General features: G+C 32.9%; 1 protein-coding gene across 1 annotated transcript; it reads right to left on the reverse strand.

The window, feature by feature from the left end:
- Nucleotides 1-474: 474 nt before the first annotated feature.
- LOC126745135 (retinal homeobox protein Rx-B) lies at nucleotides 475-26,785 on the reverse strand. The gene is made up of 3 exons (XM_050452861.1): nucleotides 26,410-26,785; nucleotides 10,421-10,740; nucleotides 475-1,655 (listed from the first exon to the last, which is right to left on the reverse strand). The coding sequence occupies exons 1-3, from the start codon at nucleotides 26,521-26,523 to the stop codon at nucleotides 923-925; spliced, it is 1,167 nt and encodes a 388-aa protein (XP_050308818.1). The 5' UTR covers nucleotides 26,524-26,785; the 3' UTR covers nucleotides 475-922.

Genomic DNA, 26,785 nt, shown 5'->3' on the forward strand with positions numbered 1-26,785 from the left:
GCTGTAGCCACAAAATGATTAACGAAATATAAAGTTGAAGACGAAATATCCGTTAAATAGTGACACTCAAATAATCAGTCTAGGACTTTGAAAAGTAGAAATGTGCATTAAACATATACGCGACGTCTGATTCATGTGATGGCTAAACATGTACTACCCAACCAGAAAAGCTAAGCGAGTTGCATAGCGTATATGACGTGTGGGCTTTTTAACCGGGAAATTTGAATCTGTCCATACATTCTCAGTCATCTCAGTCGATACGTTCAGGTTTTTTCGGAATTTTGAGAAAACCCTTTATCCATATTAGTTTGGTAAAAATATTTAGTTCATAAAAAAACTATTGGTAAATTCAAACAGATTAATTATATTTTGTGTACAAATTAATATAAAAATGTTATACCTTCTATTTACAATATTTGGCACCATAGCATTCGGCATTTTAAATGTACATGTCTATTAATTAAAGAAAAAATTTTTAAACTATATCTTCAAAATATTTACAAATTTTATGGCACAAAAATTCACAATTTTAAGGCAACTTCGTCAGTCTTAAAATTCCCTAATACTAATATTATTAACTACATATATAAAATATGTTATATAATCTCTTATGTACATCTTTTTTGATACTTGGCCCGGCTTTTATATATAAATTTTTGTACAAATATAATTTATAATTAAATAATGGTAACATTTTTCACACGTAGGCAAAACATTTTGTACAAGTTCAATATTTTTTATATGTTTTTAAGATTTTATCTATTTATGTATTCTTGCATATATACATTATATAGGAAACATACAAAAAAGCATTCGATATATTCCAAACTCCAAAATTAAATATATCGTCCTAATATTTGAAATTCATTTGACATAATAATTCACTCTTCACCGTTTTAACTTCTATTTTTCCTTGCAGTTCTTAATTCAAAAACGTGGGCAAAGATACGTACGTCTGATTCCCATTTCCATCCTGCTTCAACTCCTTCAATCTTCCATCATCATAAGAAGTCTCATATTTCGGAGATCCATTTCCATACCTCTCAGGCGATTGGTTTATATTCGGATCCACATACTCTATTTTAACTCCAATGGAGTTTTCATCCCCTGCTGGAGAATGAGTTTGTAATATAGAATACTCCCTACCTAAAGGAGGACTTCCATTAGTAGGCGGACTAGAGTAATCATGAGTCCTCATTGGTGGAGCAGCAAACAGTTGACTATCATGAGAGTTCAGCATATAGGAATAAGAGTTTTGCGTAGAACCAAACGTAGTATAGGAAGCAGGTGAACCAAACCCTGAATAACTTCCTGGCGTTGAGTTAAGTAAGTTCAAATGGCCCCCAAGTTCGTAAGTAGATTGACCATAGTTCCATGAATCAACCGGTGCCGTGGCTTGAGCCTGCGTAAACGGTATCGTTTGATTGAAATTGGTGTTTATACTGGAAGACGGTGTGGATGACGAAATGTATCCGGTTTTCCTTGGTGGTTCGCGCTTACGCCACTTGGCTCGTCGGTTCTGGAACCAAACCTGGACTCTGGATTCACTGAGGTTGAGTTTGAGCGCGAGTTCTTCTCTAGCAAATACGTCTGGATAGGGGGCACGTTCGAAGGCTCGTTCTAGCTCTTCCAGTTGGAAAGCGGTAAAGGTCGTTCTAAAATAGAGAAGGTCAAATTATTATCTAAATTATTTGTGCCTTTGATTGATTGATTTTGATTAAAGGATGCAATTGAATGGTGCATGGTGCATTTTTAATAACTACTAATAATTCTAGTAATAATAGTTTTTGTACTACCAATAACTACTAACAGTCATTAAGTTTACTCAGTATTAGAAACTTATAGATCGTACTCGATAGATTTTGTGTCAATATTTTTTATAAAAATTATGAATTGGTTATATTAAGTTAAATGAGGATAAGTATATGGGTTCGATTAACCTTTTAAATTCGAATTATAGGCCTTAAAATTAAAGTTTTCGGATGATATGCAAGGACTCTAAATATTTCGTGATCCTTGGCAGATGCTAGTTTTTAGTACCGATAACCTCCTCTGTTATACTCAGGCGAAGAACGAAATATGCATATATTTCCCATACACAATCACAAGTGTATATTTGTTGTATGGTGCAGTTATACGGAAGTCTTATGACAAATATGATATGCAACTTCAAATGGTGATTTGCCAGGTTGCTTTTAGAAAAAAGTTCTTATGAACATATGCAGGGCTGGCATTACTTCATTTCTGAGATACTACAGAAATTGCAAGTAATAAATATATTAGCACAGAAAAAGGACGGATCTATCAGATTTTGTATGGACTATCGTCAAGTGAATTAAAGATAGTTGTCCCCCACCAAGAATTGACGACACCCTGCATAAGATAGTATAGGCTCACAATGGTTTTTACGCTGGATCTGAAAAATGGATACTGGCAGGTAAAAATGCATCCAGAATATAAGGAAAGGACTGCATTCTCGACTATAACATATATAGTCGAGAAAAGACAATATAGAATACGACTTTTTAAGCAGTTTACAGTCATGCCCTTTGAACTCTGTAATGCTCCATTGACAGGTTTGTGGAAGTAATAGTTAGTTTGTCTAAATGACTTACTGATAAAAACTATACTAGACATTTCTAAGATATTAAAGTTTAAAGCAAATCTCTAAATAAACTGCAGTTCAGCCATTTCAGTATTAGTAAATTTATTCATAATGGAATAGATATAAAAATAGTATCACTGTGTTGTATAACAGGTAGGTAGGTACCTGATTGGACTATAGGAAACTATGAAAAAGACGATTTAACTTTGACTTCATTATTAATTATTGCACTTAGCCATAATTTATACTGCACTTAACTTAATTATCAAATGTCTTTTATTGAGGTAGTCTAGAAATGTTTGTTAAATATAATTTTTGATAAAAACTGCTACTTCGTCATCGGCTTCTATATTCTAGAAATGATTTGTCGATATTTTTCACATCCAGGATCACCGTTTTTTAGATCAATCAAATCGATATGTCTAATTCCTTCTTCCTAATTCCTTCAAGCGAGACAGGACAAAATAACCGGAAAAACTTTTACTTTCTACAGATATAATTCTTTTACATCTCTTTTTAGTTCGTTATATTTGTTTACTTTTACCTGATGTTTAACATCTACATCGAGTTTATCTAGGATGAATATAGCAATAACAAGGGCTCCTATGCTTTGTTCATTGCCGTAATGTCCGGTTTTGGTATGACTAATTTGATGCTGAAAAACTGCGGTTTGTCTGTTTTAAATGATAACCAAATTCAAATCTGTTCGTACTTCTTAATTTAAAGCCTCGGTGTGTTTTACCCTTATACTTGGCTTAATAAACACCTTTTTTATCCAAGGCTGGTGTCTTGATGTTGGTTCTGTAAATTCTACTAAAAGCCTTATTGGGAGGTTGTGGCACAGAATTGTCTAGACTAGTAGTGTAAGAGAAAGACCTACCTAATAGCAACAAAAACGGGAAACTTCTTTTTAAAAAAATCAACATCGGAATTAAACCTCCCAACGCTTCAAATTTGTTCTCAAACGGTCAACAGATGTTGCCATAACTACTTTAACAGGCCAAAGATGTTTATGTTGGCAGCCCTGATTGCAGTACCAACCACGCACCCGCCGGAGTAAACACATGTGCTTTTTTCATCACTAGCAAATCTTTATTCGCAGTGGTTAGCTAAAAACGGGTAAGACATTGAGTTTTTGGTTAAAGTAGCTGTAAGGTGTCTGGTTTACATTGCCTATTTCAGAAATTGCTTGTCTTGATTATTTTTTTGCTATGATGTAATATAATACATAACGTCACTTTTAAGTAATTTTGGGGTGAATAGAAACAGCGTGTTTGTTGTGCATAATTGTTTTTTTCTTTTGCAGGAAAATGCCTCGCGTTTATAAACCAGACCCTCGAGGTAAAACATAAGAAAATTGATGAAAAAAGTATAAAAATAGCCCTTGCTTCATTGACAACGGGATGAGTTATAGAGTGGCATCATTATTCTGTGCTTTATCGGCACCACAAAAACCGAAATCTAAAGCGTCATGGAGGACAAACAGCCCTAACCAAACAAGAAGAAGATATTTTTGTCCATCAACTAATAGCTTGTTCCGATTGGGGGTATCCACTTGATCATTTGGACGTCAGGATGATGATAAAAAATTACCTAGACAGTAGAGGTAAAACAATAACGAGATTTAAAGATAATATCCCTGGCAGAGACTTTGTCTATTCTAATTTAAAACGTCACAAAAATGAATTGAGATCTAGAATCTGCCAAAACATCAGGCGCTCAAGAGCTGCTGTTTTTCCCAATACTATCAATGCTTATTTTGACAATTTAGCCACGGAGTTAAAAAAATTACGACGAAACAAATTTAACTGACAATCCGGGTAAAAAGAAAGTAATCTCGAAAAGAAGCTGTTGCTATCCAGAACGTATTTGCAATACGTCGAAGTCAGCCGTTTCTATTATGTACGCTGCTTCAGCTGATGGAAAATTGTTCCCAACTTCCCATCATACGTGGTTTACAAAGCTAAAAATTTGTATACATCTTGAACAATTGAAGGACCAAAGGACGTCAGATTTAATAGAAGTCCATCAGGTTGGTTTGATGCGATTTCCTTCTCAGATTGGGAGAACTGTCATACCTGCAGTAAAAGATCTACCGGGAAAGAAGTACTTAATTGGCGACAATCTGAGTTCACATTTTTCTGCAAGTACGGTATCTCTTTGCGAAGAAAATAATATTTCATTTATCTTCCTCCCGGCTAACTCTACTCATCTGACCCAGCCTCTGGACGTGGCATTTTTCCGGCCTCTTACAACAGCTTGGCGACCGATCCTTGAAAAATGGGAAATGGGGGCTGGTTCAAAGCATTGCACGGTTCCAAAGGACAGATTCCCTTTCTTGCTAAATGACTTGTCAAAGGCTATTGAGCCTAATGCTGGAAAAAACATACAATCTGGGTTTAGAAAGTGTGGAATTTTTCCACTAGATAGGGATCAAGTCTTGGAACGCCTTCCGCAGCAAAATCTTGACGAGACAAATGATGAGAATCAGAACATTGAAGAAGGACTTAATAACCCTTTGGTTAACCTTCTAAGAACAATGAGATATGGCGATGGTCAAAATGTGAAGAGTCGACGTCGTAAAACTTAAGTTCCTGCTGGCAAAAGCGTTACAAGTGCAGATTTTAAAAGCACGTTGGATAAAGACGATCAAGAGGATAATGATTTGGAAAGACGTATGGAAACCTTAGATGAAAATTCAGACCCGGAAATGAATTTGCCCCTTAGTAATTTCATGCCAATAATGGCAACTGCTGCAAGATCATTCTTCAAGTGAAGATTCTGAAATGGAAAAAGATCAAGATCATTCTTCAGATGCAGACTCAGAAATGGACACTTCACTACAAAGTTTCACCGATAAGTCCGAGAATAAGTTGGATACAAATAATTCATCAGCATCAGTCTGCTTTAAGGGTAAATTGTTCCGATGTGTTTCTCCTATTTCGCTTGATTTAATAGAAAAAGGAACTTGTCTTCTGGCGTATTTTCCAACAAAATATCGAAATAGACAAAGAAATAAATATTATATCGGACAAGTCATTATTATTACAGAAAATTACATTGAAGCCACTTTCTTAAGAAGTCGCCCCACCAAACACTCATCAGGATATATTTATGGATTTCCATAATATGTTTAAACTTGTTACATTTCTATAGAAATTAAAGTTTTTTTTGTAAAATTGGTGTTTTTGTGAGTTATTTATATTTTTTATCAATTTAAATTTTTTTTCAGATGTCTATTTGCCCTCGTGTGGGTAGAATAGCAAATTTGACCAATTTAAATGGGTGTTTCTATTCACCCCACATTAAGGGTGAATAAAAAAAAATTATTTTTTTTTGTGGAAAAACCTCTATTTAAAAAAAATCTATTATGCGCTTTTTCATCTACAAGTCGAAACCTGTAGATTCCTTTTTTTTGTTGTCAAAAAGGTGACTACCATGTTAGCATCAGAGTAGGAAAGGTCCGAAACTGTTTCTATGCACCCCATTTTACGGTACTGATCTGGACAAAAGTAACAAAATCTTTACAGGTTTATTTGCCTTCAAGCATTATGAAACACCCATATTTCTACCAACAAGCTAAGAAGTGAAGTTCCAAATGTTCGTGGGATTAGTGTCACTTTACATCACGAACTAAGTGTAGGGATCAGATAGGTCGATAAAGCAATAAAGCTTCGAACAAGTTGAAGTATTTGGGTGCTATACACGTGAAAAAATGACATGACCAAGGAAATTAACATGACAATACAAAGTGCCAATCGCTGCTGTTTTGCATTACAGAAAATAGGAAGATTACAAAAATATATCTTGGACGACTAAAATAAGAATATACTACACCATTGTAAGACCAAATATGACTTATACCTGTGAGACTTGGACCATGATGAGAAAAATGAAACTGACTGAAAATTGCAGAGAGAAAAATCCTACGAAGTATATACTTATACGAGATGAAACTAAACAGTACCGTAGAAGAAAAAAAAGGAAGTAAAAGAACTATATAACCACAGGACACTGTAAAAATAGCTAAGGACAAAAGCTAATGAAAGAGAGAGTCCAGTGGAGGAAAATTGTTGAGTCAGCCAAGACCCACCCACCCTGGGATGTACGAGCTGCAGAGAGAGTGTTAGTGTAACTACTCAAACAATAAAGAATAAGTTTCATGAAAACAATATTTAAACTAAACGTTCTGTTAGACCTTCAGTAAATCGGGCAAGGAGATCAGGATAGGCCGAAGAATTTAAATCAAGATTTAGTTTACGTCCTGATCCAAAAAGGCTAAGGCTATGGCAAACAGTTGGTAATACCTCTCACTTGAAAATAATTCGGGAAGTTGATAACTACTAAGGCATAACTTTGGTGGTTTGGGCTGGGATTCCCATTTCATCCACACGCTAAAGAATTTAATAAACATTTTGACAATGCATGTCCAATTGTGGCAAGAACTGATGAGAAACATTTTGGAGTAACACAATATTTAAGGATTATCTTGGCCTGCTCAATTTCCTGACTTAATTTGCATTAAGGACGTTTGGAATATGTTAAAAAGACTCGTTTTAAATTAAGGAATAGTGTTACAGGCAAAGGAAGAGTTGCTGAACTGAGCAAATTGCAATAGACAGTGGATATACAAAATCTCTTATAGATAACTATTAAGCCAAAGTTTAGGACTCAGAACAGGGTTGATAAATACTCCTACCGATCTTGCCTCAACAACCCTTAAAATTTATAAACTTTTAAGCACACTTTTAATTAAATTGAGAAATGATTTCAGCATTGGTCTTGATATCGTATCTCCACAAATAATGTATTTTAAAGAAATTCCAGATTTTTAAAAAACAGAAGCTGACACTGTTTTGTAATGTATTTAAATCAATAGTTCTAGAAAAAAAAATAATTATAGATCCATTTCCGTTGTTGTAGTTATTAAAAAAAGTATACAAATAAATGCATAGGTATATAAGAAATACTGCAGGCTAAACACTACAGGTTTAACTTACACAAAAAAATAAAAGAGGTAACTGAAACGTTTAAAAAGTGACAAGTTATGAAAATTATATGACATTAATAAAAGAATTATTACTGACAAACATTATCTGAAAAGCTTTTTGACTATTAAAGACCGTGTAGTCATGTACTCACTAATAGGAGAAGCTACAGGCTCATCCATACTAATTCACGAAGTAGAAATATCAATAAAATAGCATTGGGACCGGACAATATAGAGACTGAATTTGTAAAGCTGTTGGATGATGGAACCAAATCTGTAACTCTAAAAATATCCCTACCAAAGAAGTGAGAGGAATATTGGACCCTCAGTCTGATGAGTTATATACTAAAACTGTTTCTTATAATTATCTACAAAAGAATTTACAACAAATGCGAAGAACAGATGTATGACATGAAAGACAATTTGGTTTTATAAATGCAATTGGAACCAGTGAGGGCCTTTTTGGAATTTAAGTCCTAATCCAGACATGCAGGGAAGTGAACTGTGATGTGTACGCATGTCTAATCGATTATGAAAAAGCATTTGATCGCGTTCAATATCATAAAATAATCAATATCCTGGTAGAGGCTGGCTTGGACGATAAAGATATCGGATTAGTTTCAAACCTCTGCTGCAATCAAACAGTATGCTTAAGACTTAACGGAGTAGAAGACATATTGTTTCAAACGGAGTCAGTTCAAGTAATATTCGATACGGCTACGATACAATGGTGAACGCAGATAGCTTGGAAGGTTAATGGACAATATCCCGCAGTACAGTCAACAATATGGTCTAAAATATCAACATAAACAAAAGGAAACAAATGATCCTTAGCAACAGAGATATACATGAACATCACCATGTCGTCCATGCCGATAGAACTCGTATTAAACATGTTCCACAATATTGCTGCCTTAAAACCATCATAAATGAACAATAGAACGGTGCACAATAAATTTAAAAAATTTCACCACATGTCTCTTAAAACGAAAGTAAAGCACATAAGATGCTTTGTCTTTTTTGTTTAACTGTAAGGCGTAGAATCCTGGATAATCACATACGCCACCATTAAAAATCTTGAATCATTTGAGATGTGGCTGTATAGGAGAATGCTACAAAAAAGCTATAACTACCAACATGATTGTCAACATTCGAAGCGGACGGGTACCTGACTAAGAAACAGAACTGCTAGTTAATGTTGTTTTTATTGTGTATTAGAGCAGAAAGTACAAGCTGAGTTTTCAAAATATTTAAAACAATGGTAAATGATGGGCCGTATCCTGAGTGGATGACAATGTTTAATGCAAAAAAAAAATCTTTAATAATTAGTGTGCTGTTTTGTTATTGATGAACCTCCATTGAGTCTGTAGTCCGTTGAGTTTGTTCATTCAATTTTAGAAGTACAATTTGAACTTTCTCTGAACTATAGCTTTAATTCACTAACAGCAGATAAAAAGAAGATAAAGGAGAATTGACCATTATAAGTTGCAAATCTTAGATCCTTTAATGGCTTACAATAGGCGTTTTACAACAAGATAGTATCAAAGTCTATATATATCAACAAATAAAAAAATATACTTTGATAGAATCTTAGATTGAGCTCGTCCTATACTTTCATTATTTGTAATGTACAGGGTGTTTCATTTTGGGTACTTTTGCAGGATATCTCCGTTATTCTTAGAGATAGAGAGTTGCAGTTTTCGCGGCACTGTACTACTTTTCCGTAAAACTAAAGATACCGTCAACAAAATTTTCATTGTCGTTTTAGTTTTTAATATACAGAGCATTTTTGAAAATTTTGGATTTTGGGACCCCTATCGTATCTCCTTTATCTTTAAAGCTTTTCTAAAAGTAAAAAATTACTCTTATAGATTTTTTGCCGTAGAATCTAGTGGTGTATATATATTTTTTTTTTATTAATAGTCTTTGAGTTATAACCCAAACTTGTGTTTTTTTAAACGGACTATAAAAAAGGACTATGAAAATTTTGGTGACGGTATCTTTAGTTTTACGGAAAAGTAGCACAGTGCCGCGAAAACTGCAACTCTCTATCTCTAACAATAACGGAGATAATCCTGCAAAAGTACCCAAAATGAACACCCTGTACATATCACAAAAAGTTGCATACAGCGGCTAACATTACTTTATTAATGGAAATGTGCTTAAACAATTTAGCGAAATTTATAAATAAACAAAACAAACAAGACATAACATGATGACATGAAATAAAATACAAAAACAAAACGTACTGATATAAAACTCATAACATTGTAGCAAAAATGAGTAAAAACAACCCACAATGTATTTTAATTCCCCGTATCCAAATTACGCCACAATTTTTTATTTAACTCCCCCCTCAATAAATTAAACAGATATCCATCTTTCAGCATCAAATTAGTCACAGCAACTTGACTCGTGACGGCATAAAAGAATGCAAAAACCACCCCAGCTCGTGCCTCCATCGGTATTTTACGCATCTGTCCCAGTTTTCGGGACCCTTATGCGTTTTTAAGTGGACAACTGACGCGGACAATTCATTTTTAAAGTGGTTTGTGTAAATGTACTCCCGATTTTTTTTTATGTTAAAACCATCAAAAAGTTAAGCTGATTTGAATTTTTGGACAGAAGTATGCGGGTATATGGGCAGTTGCGGTTTTGTGATCAGACATAGGGTAGGTTTTAATGATCATTGTTAGCTTTGGGTTTAAATATTAATAATGTCGAATTGATCCCATATAGATATGTCAATGATAGTAAAATAATTTTAATTTTTTTTAAACTTTTACAGCATTGTTCTACGAATACCGAATACACAAAAATCTCACCTAGTCTTTTTCTTCTTGACACCGCCCCCTTCATTTTTCTTCTTTTCACTTTTCTTATTAGTTGTACTGGAAGCATTAACAATCTCCGTAGAATCCAAAGTTTGACTCTGTAACATCACCACGTCCTCTTTCTTTCTCTGCGATTGTACTCCGTTGGTGCTTCCTATACTATCCATTGCTCCGCCATGCTGAAAGGTCATGGAGAGGTCTTGGTGGTGCATTGGAGATCCATCAAGTTTTTGAGGCGAGGACTTATCGTATTCCAGAGGTGATCCCATGTTGGTGAACATTTCATGTTGTTGCTGCAAGCCTAGCATTACCTAAAATATGACATATTAGGATAAGAGGGCCGCATTTAATTGGTCTTTAAGGTAAGTAAGTTTTTTTGGATTATTACCTGCAATATAAATATATAGGCTATTGATACTGATGGTTAAAATATAAACGACTTGAACATCATTGACCAATTAAATATAGGGGTTAGCTATTGAATAATTAAGGATAATGGGGACTGTAGATTAATTTATTTTTTAAATACTAGGAAACATTTACTGAGCGTAATTAAAGAGCCTTATCTATTCTTGTTTGTTCCATTGACAACTCTAATAGTAGAAACTGAAAAAATTTTGAAGTATTCATTAAAACTCGCCTTTTTTTGTAACTTTTTAAGCCAAACTGTTATGGTAGAGCTAATTAAGAAGGGAACTATCTAAAACACGCTCCACTTCATAAGAAAAAAAATATTTATTTGGGGAAGTAGTTGCAGAGTTCTTTAACATCTTTCTCTCCTCTTTCATCAAGTTTTCTTTAAAGAATATGTTTCTCTATCATAAACTTTGGATAGATCATTCTAAATTTTTGCAGAGTAGGTCTAATTTTTCTGTTATTGCTATCTAGGTCAGTGGTAAACCAGGACACCATCCCGAAATTGATGCACTAAATTGCATACGTCGATGACTTTTTAGGGTTTCTAATTCTTGTTCTAGTTGTTGCTTCATGTTCTTTTGGTCGATCTCGTTTGTTTGTCATATGCCTAGATATTTGCAGGATTCTTTGAAGGAGATTGAAGGACTTTTCAGGAGATTTCGAAGATTATGTTAAGTCTTTTATTTTCAACTAGTTTACCCTTTTTAATTAGTACAGCCATGGACTTAGTCCCTTACAGTATTTTCTTTTCTATCTTTCTTCCTATAAGATAGAAAAAAAAAATATAATTTTTTTTTTCTATCTTATAGGACCTATTAATGTACTTTTAATTTTAAGTTTCTCCTATGCATTTTTGTAAGTTTTTTACCGGTTGTTGATCCTTAAATAATTAATAGGTTTATTTTTTGTAATTTTAAAATACATGTTTTGCTAGTATAACGCATGACTTGAACAGTTAATTGAAAAAAGTTATCAATAAATTTTATAGTGCTTTTCATGATTTTTATGACTTTTTATCGATCAGGTAGTAATTTATTTTAAGTCATATAATTTTGCTAACTTAACGATAATCTACTGGAACACGAGACAAAACAAAAAGCCACAAATCTTTAGTTTGCACATTTAATTTTTATGTTTTTTGGCATTGATAAGTGAGCAATAATAAGTCTTCTGAATCTTGAACTAATGTGTTTTTTTTTATCTAAAAAATGTTGAAAAACGTAATTTAATGGCCACAAGCCTGGAACAAAATTAACAGCTTCTGAGCAAGTTTTTATTTAAATTCAAAATAAGTTTTTTATCAAAAGATAATTACATCTTGTAGACAAAGCATATTAATAATTACAAATTTAAATATATGAGGTGTTCAATTGCAAAACTGCTTAAATCCATTTTTATTCAAAAATGACATATGTGTGGCGCTGTCTTCTTTAAGGCGTTTGACATAAGATGTCAAATTTATTTGGCCATAAAACTTGATAAATCGCAAAGAAATTGCCTTCGAAAAAGTAGTAACGGTAGCAAAACTTTTTTAATCCTATGTAAATAATGTTTCAAAAGTGTTTTAATCCATTAATCTGCAACGTTTTCAAAACATATTTTCTTCTATTGACACTTATACCACAGTATTAATACGCGGAATCAAAACTGTTTTGTTCCGCGAGATCTTACAGGCATGTGTTCCACAAATAATATTTTTATGGTTTAGTTTTGTTTTGCTTGCGGTATAAATAGGTACGTTGATTTTGTTTGTGCAGTGCTTGAAAGTTAATTTGTGGTGTTTTTGTTAAAAATTTGTTAATATAAAGAGTCTTACACACATTGTGATATGGAAGACTCATTTTTTCTTGCTACACCTGGTAAAGGCCGAAAGAAATTGCGACATCCATCAAACTGGAAGAAAGCAAAAGATAGAGTTCAAAGGTAATATTTTAAATAAATTTTTAACAGTTAGGTAGGTAGGTACTTAAAATACTTTTTTTATTGCAGGTATAAGCCTAAAACTCTACCTAGACACCCCAAATGTCATCATAAAAAAAGTACTTTTGCCCGTGAAAACTTGTCTATGCAAGATATTCGAAGATTTCATGAAAAATTCTATGAAAATACTACGAAAATTGCGCAAGATAACTTTATTCTTAAACATACAGAACCAAATATTCCAAAAAGGCGCCGTCCAATAAAAGGAACTCGAAATAATTCCGTTTCGTTAAAATATTTTATTGAAACTAAAGATGGCACTTTCCATATTTGCAGTAAAGCCTTTTTATCTATCTTGGACATTTCAAGGTTTCGGGTGCAAAATATAGCTAAAAAATATTTGATTGACACTATACCACCCAAAGAAAATAGAGGAGGGGATAGGATAAGTACAAAATAACATTTATTTTAAAGTTAAAATGTGTTCAGTCTCACTACACTAGGAATAAATCTCAACGACAGTATATGCCAAGTGATCTATCCATAAGGCAGTTGTGGAAAATATACTGTGATGAAAAAAGCAGATTGGATGTAAAATATGACTATTTCCGGGAAGTATTTACAAGGGATTTTAATATTAGCTTCAAGAGTTCTGCCACCGATGCTTGCTCGGAATGTATAAGACTTAAAAGCTTAATAACTGCCGAAACCTACAGGGATAATAAGGCAAAGCTAATATGCATGCTACGTGTTCATAATCTAAAAGCAAAGGCATTTTATGAAGCACTTAAAAAACCTGAGGAAAATACTTTAAAATTATCCTTCGACTGTTAAAAAAATATGGTGTTGCCCCGACTCCCGGATCAATCAGCTTACTATTCCAGGCAGCTCTATCTATACAATTTGACAGTATGTAAAGGAAATTCCGATAACAAACAGACTAAGAAAAGTATCACTTCATACACTTGGACCGAGAATGTGTGCGCTAAGGGCTCAAATGAAATATCTTCACTAGTTAATCATAAACTTTCTATGGTAGACTTGACTGATGTTACCTCAATCAAACTTTTTTTTTAATTATTGTGACATTTCCTGTGGTTGGTCACTCTTTTTTACCGGCGGATCGTGTTTTCGGACGAATTGAAAAAAGGGTTAAAAAAAAGGAAGTTATAGTTCATCCTGATGAATATAGGAAATTTTTTTCCGAGTTTTCAACTGTGCTTGATATCGAAAAAGATTGTCAAATTTTTAACTGGAAAAAAGCTATAGAATCGGTTATAAAGCCACCTGGGCAGTGGCATTTTAAGTTTGCTCCATGTAAAAGAATTTCAATTTTAAAGAAATGGAACTCAAAAGGAACTCAAGCAGTGTTCGTAAAGGGGGAAGTAAATTACAAAAGCGATTTTGGGATTTACAAGTCCGTTTTGAAAAAAGGAAAAACCCTGGCTACCTTAAATTTGGAGTCTTTTCCTAAGGAATGTGCAGTAAAACCAGCCAAGCTTAAGGATGTGGATGCTTTATTAAAAAAACATTTTGGTTTAGAATGGAGAAACATTGAAGAGGTCGATTTAACATTTTATAAAATAGTAATTGACAACGCCATTGAATCACTTCATGATACAGAAGTTCAAGAAGAAGAAGAAGAAGAAGGAATGAAACCCATGGAAGAAGACGATGGACTAAGAATTTATTATTTAAGTTTCATTTAAAAAAAAATATTTGTTTTTAAATTATAAACTTTTACTCTTTTAAAACTCCCTAAATCCTACAGATACTGAAACAAAACTTTTTAGTTCCATGGTGCGATAGCAAAACTTGTTATATCCCTATTATTTTTGTCCATAACTACTTCTTTTAAACAAAAATTTACTACTTAGTAACAAATACTTAAATAAACAGTTGTCATAAATGTGTATTTTCATTTTAAACCACAAAAATTTGTTCTTACAAGAAATCCAAAGTTTTTCTCTTCTCCTGTAAAATTGGTTAGCATGGATCTAAAGAGTTTTGGAATTGGGCGCCTCATATAGTGGTAAAGTTTCAATATGGTTCTATAGATAATAGTCTTAAACTTACAAATATGCTAAAAACTTGATCACTGACAACCGTCGTCATAAACGTAGAATAATAAATACTTAATAGGAAATCTAATAATAAGTATAAAATATTTAATTTCTTCTTTATAAAGTATCTTGTTATATTTTATGCAAAACAAATGGTTCATATTTTATTAAAGAGGAATAGTCTTCCGTGCATTATTAAAACCTAGTAACTCGATTTTAATGGTTTTGAGAAAAATGCAATTTAATGTTTTTTGTTTAGCCTTCCTTCTACGTCATATTAAGAAATAAATAAAAGGTGATATACGGGTTAAACAGATCACCTAATTTATGTGTGATGAAAATTTTATGAATAGTAGATTATTTATATGATAATGTAGAGTTACTTTGTTTTGACTTTGCAATTATCAAACAAATTTACAGATTTTCATTGATAACTTGACATACTAGGTTTTTATGTGGTAATTAGTAGAAATAAAACAATTCCATTCATGTGCATTTTAATATACCAAAGTTAAATTGTTAGATTTGAATAATTATTGTTAATGAAGCAGATTCAGTTACTGGCAAGTCATTCTAAAATAAGCGTTTTCTGGATGGCATATAATGACATAAGGTATTGACATTTTTGTCTATCTTTGCAGCATTTATAACCCTATTTGCTGTTGCCTTTGGTGGAATAGTAAGGGACATTTTTTGTTTTAAAAAAATGCCTTAAAGAATTCCGTTTTTATAAAGCATGTCTTATAGAATAAACACTTGGATTTTTCCTAGATTCTGCAATTCGGGCGTCCTCCAGTAATGGTATCCTACAACTTGTTCCACACTTCCGGCGTTGTTTACATCCGTCAGTAAACGGAATAAAATCTTCATGATTTAATATTACTGCGTTATTGTTATTGGCAGATTTATTTATAACATCTATTAGGTCGTTAAAATCTTATTCCCTTTTTCCACTCATGGCCAATCTGGCCATGTACTGAGTCGGCCTTCATAAAGGAATGACCTGATCAAAATACTTTATTGTTATTTTATCTGGTCCCCATTCTTGATTTGCAATGTTTACCAATGATGAAAATAGAACCCGGTTTTTATATTGAGCCAAGCAGTTATCTAACCAAAATGTAAACTCAGTAACACTCTGCATTTACATTTTTAATAACACGGTAAAAGGTGGAAGCTACATCTGAAGCATTTCTTCTTCGGACGGCTTTCTGCTACAGTAAGCATAGGTTTTTTTCTGGCATGTAAAGGCGCAAATGTTTCATTAAATTAATGCGACTAGTCTGGACACGAAAAAGGAGTTTTTCTCTGCCATTTTTGGTAAAATTAATACTTCCTGCATATCAACTGTAAAAGTATTGGTATTACTGGATACGTTTTCATCGAGACGAGAAATCTCGTCTCGAAGGCGATTTCTCGTCTCGTCTCGATCATCGAGACGAGATTTTAACAAACTCTCGTCTCGATGTTTTTCTTGAAGACAATTTCTCGACCTCGATTCGAGATTCTCGAAATTTTGAGAAGAGAGAAAGAGATTTTCATTACAAAATTTTTTGTACCGAACGGGGATTCTCTTAAAAGTCTGAATTTGTACTATACGTCGGGGAACCAAACTCGTATTGTTACTGGTGTAATATAACTCAATATGCCCTTCATCAGAGTTATGCAGATTTTTTAAATCTGTTTCAGGTTACGGTCTAATACATCTACTTTTGGAGGATTTAATCAACCAGAATTTGAAGATCTCATAATAGAATTGGTCATAAAAAAATATCTTCCATTCAGATTTTTTGAAGATGAAACATGTACAGCTCTGTTCTCGTTTTTAAATAAGGAGGCAAAGTTACCAAAACGAAATGCTTTGCGGATAAAAATTTATAACAAATATTGTTCCATGCAAGAACAGCTCAAAAATTATTTTAGAGTCACTAACTGTTTTAAAATATCTACAACAATTGATTCGTGGACATCCAATGCCAACGTGTCATTTTACGGCATCACAGCTCATTTTATTGATCGAGACTGGAAATTAAAAAGTGTTGTTTTGGATTTTATCCCAGCGCTAGGACAGCATGCGGGTGTTGAAATAGCCAACATATTTAACAGTGTAATTAACAAATACGAGATTAAACAAAGGATTCAAGGTATAACTACAGATAGTGCAGCAGCAAATTTTACATTTGCTCAGTATTTATCTAACATGATTGAAAATTTTGGCAGTAAAGACAATCATTTTGTTTGCTTTAGTCACGTTTTAAATTTAGCAGTACAAGATCTACTTAAAATTATAAAAGCTGACAGTAGCATGACAGACGCAAAAGACCTTGAAATTTTTTCTATTGATGATGAACACGAGATTTACGAAACACTTGCCGATACTGAAATTGTTGATGTAAACAATAAATCGGCAGTAGATAATATTAGAGCGCTAGCTCTTAAAATTAAATGTTCGGAACAGATTAAGCTAAAATTCATTAACTGTTGCAAGTCTGCCGATTTAACGATGTTGATGCCAGTAATTGATGTTAAAACGAGATGAAAAAACCTGTAAATATTTTGTGTGAAAATAATGATGACTTAAAGGATTATCTTATTTCGTCTCAAGATTGGGAGCTAGTAAGCAGAATTTTTAATTATTTATAAGTTTTTAAAACATTATCCGATTCATTTCAAGGCGAAAAATACTGCACATTACCTATGGTCGTCTTAGGATTTAATATGCTTCTAGATAAATTGGAAACCTGGGCTTTTGGACTGAATAATTGTCCAAATAGGAATACAACCGACGAAAAAGTTATAGAAGCTCTTCAAGCAGCAAGGGATAAAATCGTCAAACACTATTCAAAAACCAATTGGATATATTGTGTTGCATTAATATTGGATCCACGACATAAGACTGAGACATTTAACTTTACGAACTAGGGAAAAAACTTAAAACAAAAAGCCATAACTAAATTCGAAAACTTGTATAAAGAAACGTTAGTTCTAATATTGATATTCCTTTAGCATCTCAACCTTCCACCGTGATATTGATGACAATACTGATGACCTTAATCTGCAAAGTTTGTTTGAAAAAAGCAATGGCGACAGAGAGAACTGGAGAAAAGAAATTGATGAATATTGTTTATCTAAGAGAGCTGAAGGCAATCAAGATATTTTAGAGTGGTGGAGAAAGAACGAAGCCATTTATCCAAATTTATCGAAAATGGCTCGTGATTTTTTAGGTATACAAGCCACTTCAGTTCCTGCAGATAGACTGTTCTCAAGGATAACACTGACAATTAGAAAAGAATGAAGCCGATTGACTGGAGAATCGGCTCAATTTTTACTATGTTTAAATTCTTGGCTATGCAACAAAGATATATTTATGAGTGCATAAGCAATAATTTTGTTATCTATACTTTTCGTATTTCTATTAATCTTTATTTTATGTTTTGTTCATTTTTAAATGTTTAGAATTTATGTTTTACTTTAGAAGGTTTTTTTCTTTAAAAATATAAAATTATTTGAGTTTTTACCTTTGTTATGTTTCTTTTGCTTTGTTAATTTTCTTATGTTTAAAATGAATTAAATTTATTTCCCAACATAGTTTTTTCATTTTCATTCTTCTAACCTTTTAAAGGCTGTTGAGTTATTGCAGCATCTACAGTCTTTCGAGATCGAGAAATGTCGAAAAAATGTCTCAATCTCGATCTCGTCTCGAAATCGAGAATGAGACGAGAGGAGAAATTTCGAATTTCGAGAATCTCGTGAAACCCTATTACTGGACCATTTATTATTTTTATCTTGAGTATATCCTTCTCTCGCATTAACATATCTTTCACGGTGAATTTTAAAATTATTGCAAATGTCACAATCTGTAACTTTCATTTCATGTCGATTTTCTTCATGCTGGTCGGTATTTTTTTTCGCTGTCACGTAGTATTTTCCAACATGGCTTACGCCATTTTCTTCATCCTGATGTTGCTTATATATGGAACATTTAAAGTCCAGTGCAACGATATATTAGAATGGTCACCCGTCAAAACACCAGCATTCCACCTGCCAAACAATGTCATCCACCTTCTATTTACATTGTTTGAGAAGTAAAATGCTGGTGTTTTGACGGGTGACCATTCTAATAAATATATCGTTGCACTGGAATTTACCACACACATCTTGAGAGGTTGTAGCAAAAGATATATTAAAAGTATCAAAAGTTTGGCGATATTTCTCATATGATACCTTTTCTACGCTGCTGCCAAAAACGGACCAAATTTTCCTTATTGATAAATCACAAGGTAAATACCTCATTTTTGGAGCATGCAATAACTTATAATGGGAGATAACGGGTTGATATTCTTCAACGTGATTGTTAATTTCTTCATCTAGCCTGTCTTTATTTTCAATTTTTTGTTGCCTAGCTTTTTCACCTCTTTTATCCCTTATTCTAGTTATTCCTTGATTTTTCTTTTAGATGAGATAAAATGTGTAATTTGTCCATCTGTTTTCATGCCAAGTGTTTTTAAAAACATGGCTTTACATACTGGTATGTTCTCTTCATTATTAGTGCTAATACTAACATCAGAGGTTTGGACACGTGGTAGTAAATATGATAAGGTAACATTTCTCGAAAAATTTTCCGGTGTGCATCAAAAAAAAGTTATTTTTGAGAAATATTTAATGAAGAGAAATGCTTAAATACTTTTAATCTTGCTTCATCTGTTATACGCTAGCAGCATTTTAGACGACAGGTTTTTTTGCATGGTGAGTATATAGCAGTCTCCTAATTCTGTGTTTTTCTTATTGATCTTTTTTTTTCACTTTTATTATATTATTCTCTATTAATTACCCCTCTCATAAGATTTTCAATAATATCTTTTATCGCATCTTCATCGAAAACTACCTATCTTCTTCTAAAATCATTATTTCTCGCGTATTATATCATACTAACAAATATATATTATAATCACTATAAGCATTATTACGGATGAGAAATAAATAGCACCGCGTCGCATCGCGCGCGCTCAAAAATCTATAATTTCTGCAACTTCAAAACCTATGCAACTCAAGTTACTAGCTTATCCTCCTGGGACCTAGCGTCCATTTAAATGGACATGCCAGTTTTATGTTTCCAGTTTCGTTAATTTATTATTTAAGCAGCTTAGATCTAGCATCCACTACGTTGGACACTTCGGTGCTGCCATGCCGCCCAGTCCGATTCAGTCGACTTTAATTGTGCACATGTGCTGGGAATCAGTTGTTTGTTTTCTGTTGTGATGGCGGCTGCACGTGGTTCTCGTTATGATGGTATGTAACCTATTTTTTAACGTTGTGTAATGATTTTTGTGAAAGTATTCATTTGCAAATGTTTAATAGACAAATTTAAATAACATTACAATAATAAAAAAAATTAAATAAGTTTTGTATTATCCTAAGTTATTCGCGTCCATTCAAATGGACATTGGGTCTATCTCATGCACATTTTAAATTAACTCATAAAATTTATTTTAGGAACTTTTGGCAATCAAAGAGTGCTTCGGCCAGGGGACGATGACGAAAAATTGGATCAAATACTAAAAATCATTGAAAATGATGACTCTGACATTAAAATGTCTGATGATGAAGAAGAAATTCAAACTATGGATAATTTAATGGGGAGAGAAGAAGAAATAATGAATGAAGAACTAGTAACCAGCAGTGAGGAGGAAGAAGAAGAAGATAGAATTCCTCTTAGTGTCCTGAGAGAAAACTTAAAAATGGCCAAGCAATCCGTGAATCCTTTAAAGCGAAAGTCTTGGAGAAGAGATGATACTTTTGCACCTCCAAATTTTGAAGGCCCCTCTAGTGAATGCAGAGCAGAGCTCCGGTATGATTGTACTGTAAAATCGTATTTAGCCATGTACTTTCAACATGAGTTATTCCAAAAAGTGTGTGATTGCACAAATGCATGGTACGTTGAACTTAAAGGAGAATCTCTTAAATTGACTCTTAATGAGATTAAAAATTTTTTTGGAATAGTTTGTTTGATGTCCTGTCTAAAATATCCCAAAATCAGAATGTACTGGGCAAAAACCACTAAAGTTTCAGCTGTTGCAGATACAATGACTCGAGATAGATTTTTTGCTATAAGAAGTAACCTTAAAATCGTCATTGATGGCAGGATCGCTGAAGAGGTACGCAGGTCTGACAAGTTTTGGAAAGTACGTCCTATTATAAAAGCAGTATGGCAGGAGTGTTTGCAGCTACCTAGAGAGAAAGTGGTTGCTGTAGATGAACAGATGATCCCATTTACAGGGACTTGTAAAATGAAGCAGTTCGTTAGAGAAAAGCCAAATCCAGAGGGCTTGAAAAATTTGATGTTGCTGCCCCTGATGGTCTTGTCATAGACTTTGAATTATATCAAGGAAAAGATACTTTTCCAGATGATTCTGTAAAACGACTTTGTGTTGCACCTTCTGCTGTTGTTCGCCTTGGAAGGACATTATTTCCTGGAAATCATGTGTACTGCGATAGATATTTCACGGCAATACTACTTCTCGACTATCTTCGTCAAGAAGAGAATTATTGTACTGGAACCATTATGAAATGTCGTGTACCGTAGCGGCAGTAAATTTAACTTCGGAAAAAATGATGGCCAAGATAGGTAGAGGCAGCTCGGAACAAATCGTAAGACAAGATGGCGAAATAGTTGTTGTACAATGGTATGATCTCAAATCTGTACTTTTGGCATCTACTGCTCTAGGAGTTCAACCTAGCGATGAGTGTAAAAGGTAGTCTAAGAAAGACTCTAAATACATTCAGGTTAAAAGAACTTACGTTGTTGCTAAATACAACGATTGTATGGGAGGAATAGACTTGATAGACCGAATGATTAGCTATTATAGAATTCGAGCCAGATTAAAAAAATGGACTGTAAGGGTCATTTTCCATTTCTTTGATCTAGCAACGGCTAACTCATGGATTTTTTATCGAAGAGATAAAAAAATATTTAAAATCCCTCCACGCAAAATACAACAATATTTAGATTTTAAAATCGAAATTGCCACTCAACTTTTGACAAATACACCCAAACCCACAAAGTGAATCCCAAGAAAACATCCGAGGTGTAGGTACTAGAAGAAATCCTGAGGGAAATATCTTTGTCGATTCACCGTCATCGTCATTAGGCACCGAAAGAAAGCGGAAACAACACTTTCCAGAAATTGCCACAGACTTAAAAAAATCGATTAGATGTAAAAATTACTCTTGTGCCAAAAAAACCAAGTTTTTTTGTAATACATGCAACACATTTTTGTGCATTACTGGCAACAGAAACTGTTTCATGGAGTTCCATAGCAAATAAATTTAAGTTTACATTTATTTTCTGCGTTTTCATAGGTTTAGACTGAAATGTTATTGAAAAAAAAATATATATATTGGGAATTTTTGTTTAGGTTAAGACCCAATGTCCATTTTAATGGACGTCATGTATCTGTCAAAGTAAGAAAAAAAATAAAAAAAGTTATTAGTAAACAATGTTTATTTATGTATTTTTTATTATATTTAAAAGCCTCACAACCCTAACTTAACAAAAACATGTCCGGGTCCCAGGAGGATAAGTTGTTGCATTTTAAAAATTTCTCTCTTCCGTCTCTTGGGGTCTAATAAAGTAACTTAAATTACTAGAATATGATATGGTAACAAAACGATTTTTGTAAGTTACTAGAAAAAGTAGGTTGTGTAACTTTGATTGCCTAACTCTTAGAGACAAATCACTAATAGCTCCATATAGGAAATTTTACCTACATTTCAATTATGGATACAGACTTAAAACCTAGTAACTCGAGTTACTATGATTTAAAAATGCACGGGAGTAGTATTGTTTTGCCCCTGTCAAAGTGAGTGACAATTTTTTAAGAGATAAAAAAATATTTAAAATCCCTCCACGCAAAATACAACAATATTTAGATTTTAAAATCGAAATTGCCACTCAACTTTTGACAAATACACCCAAACCCACAAAGTGAATCCCAAGAAAACATCCGAGGTGTAGGTACTAGAAGAAATCCTGAGGGAAATATCTTTGTCGATTCACCGTCGTCGTCATTAGGCACCGAAAGAAAGCGGAAACAACACTTTCCAGAAATTGCCACAGACTTAAAAAAATCGATTAGATGTAAAAATTACTCTTGTGCCAAAAAAACCAAGTTTTTTTGTAATACATGCAACACATTTTTGTGCATTACTGGCAACAGAAACTGTTTCATGGAGTTCCATAGCAAATAAATTTAAGTTTACATTTATTTTCTGCGTTTTCATAGGTTTAGACTGAAATGTTATTGAAAAAAAAATATATATATTGGGAATTTTTGTTTAGGTTAAGACCCAATGTCCATTTTAATGGACGTCATGTATCTGTCAAAGTAAGAAAAAAAATAAAAAAAGTTATTAGTAAACAATGTTTATTTATGTATTTTTTATTATATTTAAAAGCCTCACAACCCTAACTTAACAAAAACATGTCCGGGTCCCAGGAGGATAAGTTGTTGCATTTTAAAAATTTCTCTCTTCCGTCTCTTGGGGTCTAATAAAGTAACTTAAATTACTAGAATATGATATGGTAACAAAACGATTTTTGTAAGTTACTAGAAAAAGTAGGTTGTGTAACTTTGATTGCCTAACTCTTAGAGACAAATCACTAATAGCTCCATATAGGAAATTTTACCTACATTTCAATTATGGATACAGACTTAAAACCTAGTAACTCGAGTTACTATGATTTAAAAATGCACGGGAGTAGTATTGTTTTGCCCCTGTCAAAGTGAGTGACAATTTTTTAAGAGATAAAAAAATATTTAAAATCCCTCCACGCAAAATACAACAATATTTAGATTTTAAAATCGAAATTGCCACTCAACTTTTGACAAATACACCCAAACCCACAAAGTGAATCCCAAGAAAACATCCGAGGTGTAGGTACTAGAAGAAATCCTGAGGGAAATATCTTTGTCGATTCACCGTCGTCGTCATTAGGCACCGAAAGAAAGCGGAAACAACACTTTCCAGAAATTGCCACAGACTTAAAAAAATCGATTAGATGTAAAAATTACTCTTGTGCCAAAAAAACCAAGTTTTTTTGTAATACATGCAACACATTTTTGTGCATTACTGGCAACAGAAACTGTTTCATGGAGTTCCATAGCAAATAAATTTAAGTTTACATTTATTTTCTGCGTTTTCATAGGTTTAGACTGAAATGTTATTGAAAAAAAAATATATATATTGGGAATTTTTGTTTAGGTTAAGACCCAATGTCCATTTTAATGGACGTCATGTATCTGTCAAAGTAAGAAAAAAAATAAAAAAAGTTATTAGTAAACAATGTTTATTTATGTATTTTTTATTATATTTAAAAGCCTCACAACCCTAACTTAACAAAAACATGTCCGGGTCCCAGGAGGATAAGTTGTTGCATTTTAAAAATTTCTCTCTTCCGTCTCTTGGGGTCTAATAAAGTAACTTAAATTACTAGAATATGATATGGTAACAAAACGATTTTTGTAAGTTACTAGAAAAAGTAGGTTGTGTAACTTTGATTGCCTAACTCTTAGAGACAAATCACTAATAGCTCCATATAGGAAATTTTACCTACATTTCAATTATGGATACAGACTTAAAACCTAGTAACTCGAGTTACTATGATTTAAAAATGCACGGGAGTAGTATTGTTTTGCCCCTGTCAAAGTGAGTGACAATTTTTTAAGAGATAAAAAAATATTTAAAATCCCTCCACGCAAAATACAACAATATTTAGATTTTAAAATCGAAATTGCCACTCAACTTTTGACAAATACACCCAAACCCACAAAGTGAATCCCAAGAAAACATCCGAGGTGTAGGTACTAGAAGAAATCCTGAGGGAAATATCTTTGTCGATTCACCGTCGTCGTCATTAGGCACCGAAAGAAAGCGGAAACAACACTTTCCAGAAATTGCCACAGACTTAAAAAAATCGATTAGATGTAAAAATTACTCTTGTGCCAAAAAAACCAAGTTTTTTTGTAATACATGCAACACATTTTTGTGCATTACTGGCAACAGAAACTGTTTCATGGAGTTCCATAGCAAATAAATTTAAGTTTACATTTATTTTCTGCGTTTTCATAGGTTTAGACTGAAATGTTATTGAAAAAAAAATATATATATTGGGAATTTTTGTTTAGGTTAAGACCCAATGTCCATTTTAATGGACGTCATGTATCTGTCAAAGTAAGAAAAAAAATAAAAAAAGTTATTAGTAAACAATGTTTATTTATGTATTTTTTATTATATTTAAAAGCCTCACAACCCTAACTTAACAAAAACATGTCCGGGTCCCAGGAGGATAAGTTGTTGCATTTTAAAAATTTCTCTCTTCCGTCTCTTGGGGTCTAATAAAGTAACTTAAATTACTAGAATATGATATGGTAACAAAACGATTTTTGTAAGTTACTAGAAAAAGTAGGTTGTGTAACTTTGATTGCCTAACTCTTAGAGACAAATCACTAATAGCTCCATATAGGAAATTTTACCTACATTTCAATTATGGATACAGACTTAAAACCTAGTAACTCGAGTTACTATGATTTAAAAATGCACGGGAGTAGTATTGTTTTGCCCCTGTCAAAGTGAGTGACAATTTTTTATGATATTATAAAGTGTGTTTTTTTGCCATTTCTACATAAGCATTTGGTAACATTGCATCAACATGTTGCAGGTAAACAAAATGCTCATAGTTCCATGGGAATGCTAATTCTAGCCTTTCAATGTTTTATTCGAAATTAGCAATTTATTTATGGAGAAAAGATTTTTCCTACTAACTTTTCAATTTTAATTAATTTTTCTTCTTGTCTTGGGGGCCATGGTACTCATATCAGCTTTGTTGCTTCATTGTACGTTATCTGGTATCTGCGATTTATAGTTAAAACTGTAGATATTTTTCTTTTTATTTTATAATATATTTTGATATATAATGTACAATTTCGTTGATTTTAGAAAAACTACTTAGAAACAAAAATGTCATGAACCATTACAAATAAATAAATATTGTATTATTATATTTCTAGTTATAATACAGGTATTTCATGTACACTAAGAGGTAAGAACTTATTTCCATGAATTTTAGAAATCAACTGCAAAATTTAGTAAATGGCAAAAATTGTTTAAGTAAATAAACACTTACATATATCGTAAATCGTCTTCGTTAATAATAATAATTATAATAAGTACAAAGATTTATAGGATTTTCCTGGTATAGAATTTTTTGTACAACCACATATATTATGCAAGGTATCTTATTAGGTTGAAATATGTATTACTTAGATTGTCAACGTCCTGTTTTTTATATATGTTACTTGTGTGTTCTGTAATTTTAATGATTTCGTTTAAGAGTCTCTTCTTATAATTTTCTTATCTAGAACCTTTGTAATCGATCGTCTTAAGTAGTAATGAAACAAACTTACAAACTGAGATCACGAGAAATATTATATCATAAAAATGAAAAAATATAGAAAATATCATAAGCTACATTCACCCTAATATAAAAGAAATAAATGCATATAAACTAATTAATGGTCTTACCTGTATTGAATGCACATCGCCACCCTTCGAACTTAACAGCGTCGAACTCAAACTGGGCAAGGGTTGATTATTATAATCACTAAAATCTTGACTATCAAACGGGCTACCTTCCATTCTATATAAATTTAAAAAAGAAATCTTTACTACTACAACAAAAAAATTCGACACATACAGGAGCTCTTTCGAAACTGAATTCTCACATAGTCATTTGGCTCAATTTATATTTAACGAGCTCAATTGGAGATTGAACTCCCTCCGGACGGGATTGGGTGGACGAGGGCGCGCTCTTACTCAATTGGTCGGAAGCCACCAATGAGCGAAGAGCTTTCGGGGAGAACGGGACCGCTCTATTGCGTGCGTTCTGAGATGAATAGAG

The sequence above is a fragment of the Anthonomus grandis genome, chromosome 15 (assembly GCF_022605725.1).
Source record: "Anthonomus grandis grandis chromosome 15, icAntGran1.3, whole genome shotgun sequence".
In the NCBI taxonomy this organism is placed as follows: domain Eukaryota; kingdom Metazoa; phylum Arthropoda; class Insecta; order Coleoptera; family Curculionidae; genus Anthonomus; species Anthonomus grandis.

Excerpts from the sequence above, each read along its gene's own strand:
- LOC126745135 (XM_050452861.1), bottom strand. The coding sequence starts at position 26,523 with ATGGAAGGTAGCCCGTTTGATAGTCAAGATTTTAGTGATTATAATAAT. Across the intron at positions 10,741-26,409 it reads GCGATGTGCATTCAATACAG|GTAATGCTAGGCTTGCAGCA; the intron begins GTAAGACCATTA and ends GTCATATTTTAG. Across the intron at positions 1,656-10,420 it reads GTCAAGAAGAAAAAGACTAG|AACGACCTTTACCGCTTTCC; the intron begins GTGAGATTTTTG and ends TCTCTATTTTAG.